Source organism: Hemiscyllium ocellatum, unplaced genomic scaffold, assembly GCF_020745735.1.
Source record: "Hemiscyllium ocellatum isolate sHemOce1 unplaced genomic scaffold, sHemOce1.pat.X.cur. scaffold_3848_pat_ctg1, whole genome shotgun sequence".
Taxonomy (NCBI): Eukaryota; Metazoa; Chordata; class Chondrichthyes; order Orectolobiformes; family Hemiscylliidae; genus Hemiscyllium; species Hemiscyllium ocellatum.
The window spans coordinates 1-6,631 of record NW_026868683.1 but is presented as its reverse complement, the minus strand read 5'-3'; the positions used below and the strand labels follow the sequence as shown (position 1 = coordinate 6,631).

Below are 6,631 nucleotides of genomic sequence, written 5' to 3'. Positions count from 1 at the left end.
TAGCTGTCTTCCTGTTGGTCCTATGTAGTGTTTTGTGCAGTCCTTGCATGGGATTTTGTACACTACGTTGGTTTTGCTCATGCTGGGTATCGGGTCCTTTGTCCTGGTGAGTTGTTGTCTGAGAGTGGCTGTTGGTTTGGGTGCTGTTATGAGTCCTAGTGGTCGCAGCAGTCTGGCTGTCAGTTCGGAAATGCTCCTGATGTATGGGAGTGTGGCCAGTCCTTTGGGTTGTGGCATGTCCTTGTTCTGTTGTCTTTCCCTTAGGCATCTGGTGACCTGATAAAGGTACACAAAATCATGAGGGGGACATGAATAGGGAAAATAGACAAGGTCTTTTCCCCTGGGGTGGGGGAGCCCAGAACTAGAGGGTTATAAAATCACGAGGGGGACATGGATAGGGTAAATAGACAAAGTCTTTTCCCCCTGGGGTGGGGGAGTCCAGAACTAGAGGGTTATAAAATCACAAGGGGGACATGGATAGGGTAAATAGACAAGGTCTTTTCCCCCTGGGGTGGGGGAGCCCAGAACTAGAGGGCAGAGGTTTAGGCTGAGGGGGGGGAAGAGATGCAAATCTGTCCCAAATCTCGGACTGGATCTGTCTAAGCCGGTCCAAATTATGGACCCGAGTCCCCAAACTGTTACAACACAGCGGGGATCCCTCTCTGTTAATGAAACCAAACCACCAGAAAAGCTCACCTCACAGTGTAATCTGTTCACTTATGAGCAACAGGGAACTCCCCGAACCCCACTACTGAACGAAAAATAACCTCAATTTATTCCTTAACTCTAAAGGTGAACATTGAACAACACCTATTCACAGCTCGAAGCAATCTCCCTTTCTCTTAACCCCTTCCTACCTGCCTCCAGCTTGATAGAGATATATTGTTCTAATAAAGACCCGGATTAAAATTACGTCAACTTAATTTCAAAACCACACAGTCACTGTCGTCTCTGGTGGCCTCCTTCTTTCAGCTAGAGATCTCCCTGGGTCACCTTCCTGACAGACACCAGTCAGTGTACAGATATCTCCCTGAGAGAGAGAGGGGGGACTGAGAGACACCAGTCAGTGTACAGATATCTCCCTGAGAGAGAGAGGGGGGACTGAGAGACACCAGTCAGTGTACAGATATCACCCTGAGAGAGAGGGGTACTGAGAGACACCAGTCAGTGTACAGATATCTCCCTGAGAGAGAGGGGTACTGAGAGACACCAGTCAGTGTACAGATATCTCCCTGAGAGGGAGAGAGAGGGGACTGAGAGACACCAGTCAGTGTACAGATATCTCCTGAGAGAGAGAGGGGGGACTGAGAGACACCAGTCAGTGTACACTGACTGGTGTCTCTCAGCCCCCCTTCTCTCTCTCTCTCAGGGAGATATCTGTACACTGACTGGTGTCTCTCAGTCCCCCCTCTCTCAGGGAGATATCTGTACACTGACTGGTGTCTCTCAGTCCCCTCTCTCTCAGGGAGATATCTGTACACTGACTGGTGTCTCTCAGTCTCCCCTCTCTCTCAGGGAGATATCTGTACACTGACTGGTGTCTCTCAGTCCCCTCTCTCTCTCTCAGGGAGATATCTGTACACTGACTGGTGTCTCTCAGTCCCCTCTCTCTCAGGGAGATATCTGTACACTGACTGGTGTCTCTCAGTCCCCCTCTCTCTCAGGGAGATATCTGTACACTGACTGGTGTCTCTCAGTCCCCCCTCTCTCAGGGAGATATCTGTACACTGACTGGTGTCTCTCAGTCCCCCCTCTCTCAGGGAGATATCTGTACACTGACTGGTGTCTCTCAGTCTCCCCTCTCTCTCAGGGAGATATCTGTACACTGACTGGTGTCTCTCAGTCCCCTCTCTCTCTCTCAGGGAGATATCTGTACACTGACTGGTGTCTCTCAGTCCCCTCTCTCTCAGGGAGATACCTGTACACTGACTGGTGTCTCTCAGTCCCCCCACTCTCTCTCAGGTTGGGTTTCTGTCCGTTGTGCTGTAAGTGCAGGTTGATGTGAAATAATTTGCGAATGCGTTTTTGTTAATTAATTGAATATTTAATCTGAATCGATGAGTTGTTCACGTTGTTCTGGTCTCGTCCCGGTCCCAGCTCCTGGCGAAACCTCACCGAGCACGGAGCCATCTGTCTCTCGTAATGTTCATCAAAACGTTCATTCTCAGCCACCGTGAAATGGGTCTTCCAGTCTCCCACCTCACCTGGGAGGGAGGGATAGAGGGAGAGACAGAGGGAGGGAGAGGGGGAAACAGGGAGGGAGAGGGTGGGAGGGAGAGAGGGAGAGACAGAGGGAGGGAGAGGGGGAAACAGGGAGGGAGAGGGGTGGGAGAGAGGGAGAGACAGAGGGAGGGAGAGGGGGAAACAGGGAGGGAGAGGGTGGGAGGGGAGAGAGAGAGGGAGGGAGAGGGGGAAACAGGGAGGGAGAGGGTGGGAGGGAGAGAGGGAGAGACAGAGGGAGGGAGAGGGGGAAACAGGGAGGGAGAGGGTGGGAGGGAGAGAGAGAGGGTGAGAGAGGGGGAAACAGGGAGGGAGAGGGTGGGAGGGAGAGAGGGAGAGAGGAGGAAGGGAGAGAGAGAGGGGGGAACAGGGAGTGAGAGAGGGTGGGAGGAAGATAGAGAGAGACAGAGGAGGGACGGAGGGATGGAGAGGGGGAAATAGAGAGGGAGAAGATGGGAGACAGAAGATGGGAGGGAGAGAGAGGTAGAGAGAGAGAGGAGGGAGGGAGAGAGAGGGGGAACGAGGGATGGAGAGGTTGGGAGGGATAATGGGAGAGACAGAGAGGGGTAGGGGCGGTGGGAGAGACACAGAGGGACCCAGAGGCAGACAGGGAGAGATGGTGTCAATCCCATGGATGAGTAGGTGATGGGAGAGAACTGAGCCCCTCCATCCCCTTGCCCCTTTTCAGAGCCCACCGCCCCTTGTCATCGCTCAGAGGGAACCTCAGCGAGTCTCTGCAGTGGGTCTTGTAGAGGGTACACACTGCTGTCTCTCTGCTTCGAGGGGGGGGTGGGGGAGGGAGTGAATGTTGAAGGTGGGGGTCAGCATCTCGATGGGGTGGGGAATGGGGGGGAGGGGCTGCTCTGACCCGGACGGTGTCGAGCTTCTCGAGTGTTGTCGGAGCCGCCCCCTCCTCCTGTCCAGGGCGAGTGGGGAGTATCCCCTCACCCTCCCTGACTCCTGCCTCATCGATGGTGGGACAGGGCTATGGGAAGGAGTCAAGAGGGGAGTTACCCACTGCAGGGTTCCCAGCCTCTGACCTGCTCCTGGAGACACAGGATTGAGATGGGGCTGGGGTCCGGGTCAGTTTCTGCTCAATGGGAACCCCCAGGATGTTGATAGTGGGGGGGAGGGGGGGATTCAGTGACGGTAACACCATTGAACATCAAGGGGGCGATGGTTAGATTCTCTCTCAATGGGAACCCCCAGGATGTTGAGAGTGGGGGGAGGGGATTCAGTGAGGGTAACACCATTGAACGTCAAGGGGGCGATGGTTAGATTCTCTCTCAATGGGGACCCCCAGGATGTTGATATTTGGGGGGAGGGGGGATTCAGTGATGGTAACACCATTGAACGTCAAGGGGGCGATGGTTAGATTCTCTCTCAATGGGAACCCCCAGGATGTTGATAGTGGGGGGGAGGGGGGATACAGTGACGGTAACACCATTGAACGTCAAGGGGGCGATGGTTAGATTCTCTCTCAATGGGAACCCCCAGGATGTTGATAGTGGGGGGGGAGGGGGGATTCAGTGACGGTAACGCCATTGAACGTCAAGGGGGCGATGGTTAGATTCTCTCTCAATGGGAACCCCAGGATGTTGATAGTGGGGGGAGGGGGGATTCTGTGATGGTAACACCATTGAACGTCAAGGGGGTGATGGTTAGATTCTCTCTCAATGGGAACCCCCAGGATGTTGATAGTGGGGGGGGGAGGGGAGATTCAGTGACGGTAACACCATTGAAGGTCAAGGGGGCGATAGTTGAATTCTTTCTAACCTATTGCACTTGGCTACCTGACCCTTGACCTCCCGTCTCTGACTTTGAACCCACCCTTTCTCATGAACCTGGAGATGGATTGGTCCAAGACGTTGCTCGGCAACGTGGTGTAGTTAGTCATTGGGTTGTCCTTCATGACCTTGAAAGAGGAGAGATGGACAATCTTGTCGAGGACATCATCTTCCAGAACCTTCCCCAGGAACCGGGCCAACTTCTGGATCTCCCGCCTGGGGTCCTAGATGGAGGGAAGCAAATGAGAGAGGGGTTAGAGCTCCCGGGGTCAGGGAGAGGGTCTATGCAGGGTCAGGGGTCAGTAGAGCGTCCATGCAGGGTCAGGGGTCAGTAGAGCATCCATGCAGGGTCAGGGGTCAGTGAGAGGATCCATCCAGACCCTGACATCTCTTGTCTCCCTCTCCCTCCCCCTCCCTCTCTCCCTGTCTCTGCCCCCTCCGTTCTCGCTCTGTCACACCCTCCAACCCTCGTTCTCCCCCCACACTCTCTCCATCTTTACCTCCTTCATGTCTTCATAAAAGAGGAAGAGAATCCGATGCTTCTCCTTCGCTTCCCACCAGCCCTTCGCATGGTCATACCAGGATCCCCAGGAAACTGGAACACACAGAGATCACACAGTCAGATCCCAGTCTCCCTCCCCTCAAAACCCACTGCCACTGGGTCAAAGATTCAACACAGACAGTGTAGAGGGAGCTTTACTCTGTATCTAACCCCCTGCTGTCCCTGTCCTGGGATGGGGGGACAATGTAGAGTGAGCTTTACTCTGTATCTAACCCCCTGCTGTTCCTGTCCCTGTCCCTGGGATGGGGGGAACAGTGTAGCAGGAGCTTTACGCTGTATCTAACCCCGTGCTGTCCCTGTCCTGTCCTGGGAGGGTGGGGGACAGTTTAGAGGGAGCTTTACTCTGTATCTAATCCCATGCTGTCCCTGTCCCTGGGATGGGGGGACAGTATAGAGGGGAGCATTACTCTGTATCTACCCCGTGCTGTCCCTGTCCCTGGGTGGGTTTGATGGGGAGACAGTGTAGAGGACGGTGTTCCTTACCTTGACCGTCCATGAAATTCCGGAGGAATTCCTGCCAGGTCCCAGGCTGAGGCATGCCTTGGTTCATCCGATGGAAGTGAAAGTAGGAGACCGCATTATCCTTGGCATTTCGTGCGACTACAATTACCTGGGAACAGGGAGAAAGATGCATTCATTAATCCCCTCAGTATTCCCCTACAAATCTATCCATCTCCCAGTCTCCCACACTCTCCCCATGTCCCCTCAGTATCTCCCACCAACAATCTATCCATCTCCCAGTCTCCCACACTCTGCCCGTGTCCCTCAGTGTCTCCCCCCAACAATCTATCCATCTCCCAGTCTCCCGCACTCTCCCCGTGTCCCTCAGTGTCTCCCCCCAAATGTGATGATGATATTAAAGTCGGTGGAGTTGTTGACAGTGAGGAAGGATGTGGCAGGTTACAGCGGGATATAGATAAGCTGCAGAGCTGGGCAGAAAGGTGGCAAATGGAGTTCAATGTAGCTAAGTGTGAAGTGATTCACTTTGGTAAGAGTAACAAGAAGATGGAGTACTGGGCTAATGGTAGGCTACTTGGTAGTGTGGATGAGCAGAGGGATCTTGGTGTCCATGTACACAGATCTCTGAAAGTTGCCACCCAGGTAAATAGTGCTGTGAGGAAGGCATATGGTGTACTGGGCTTTATTGGTAGAGGAATTGAGTTCCGGAGTCTGAGGTCATGTTGCAGTTGTATAAGACTCTGGTGCGGCCGCATCTGGGGTATTGTGTGCAGTTTTGGTCGCCATACTATAGGAAGGATGTGGAGGCATTGGAACGGGTGCAGAGGAGGTTTACCAGGATGTTGCCTGGAATGGTAGGAAGATCGTATGAGGAAAGGTTGAGGCACTTAGGGCTGTTCTCATTGGAGAAGAGAAGGTTTAGGGGAGATTTGATAGAGGTGTATAAGATGATTAGGGGTTTAGATAGGGTAGACACTGAGAACCTTTTTACCGCTAATAGAGTCAGCTGTTACTAGGGGACACAGCTTTAAATTAAGGGGTGGTAGGTATAGGACAGATGTTTAGGGGTAGATTCTTTACTCAGCGAGTCGTGAGTTCATGGAATGCCCTGCCAGTAGCAGGGGTGGTCTCTCACTGTTTATAGGCATTTAAACGGGCATTGGATGGGCATATGGAGGGTAGTGGGCTAGTGTAGGTTAGGTGGGCTTGGATCGGTGCAACATCGAGGGCCGAAGGGCCTGTACTGTGCTGTATTTTTCTATGTTCTATGTTCTATCCATCTCCCAGTCTCCCACACTCTCCCCGTGTCCCACAGTGTCTCCCCCCAACAATCTCTCCATCTCACACTCTCCCGCACTCTCCCTGTGTCCCTCAGTGTCTCCCCCCAACAATCTCTCCATCTCCCAGTCTCCCACACTCTCCCCGTGCCCCTCAGTGTCTCCCCCCAACAATCAATCCATCTCCCAGTCTCCCGCACTCTCCCCGTGTCCCTCAGTGTCTCCCCCCCACAATCTATCCATCTCACACTCTCCCGCACTCTCCCCATGTCCCTCAGTGTCTCCCCCCAACAATCTCTCCATCTCCCAGTCTCCCGCACTCTCCC

The 6,631-nt window shown here is 53.6% G+C and overlaps 1 protein-coding gene across 1 annotated transcript; it reads right to left on the bottom strand.

Moving 5' to 3' along the window:
* Positions 1 to 2,022: 2,022 nt before the first annotated feature.
* LOC132813561 (sulfotransferase 1C4-like) lies at positions 2,023 to 5,179 on the bottom strand (the record flags this gene model as incomplete). The annotated part of the gene is made up of 4 exons (XM_060823196.1): positions 2,023 to 2,204; positions 4,051 to 4,231; positions 4,508 to 4,602; positions 5,053 to 5,179. Coding segments are annotated over 4 exons (579 nt in total), but the record flags the coding sequence as incomplete, so codon positions are not given.
* Positions 5,180 to 6,631: the final 1,452 nt, after the last annotated feature.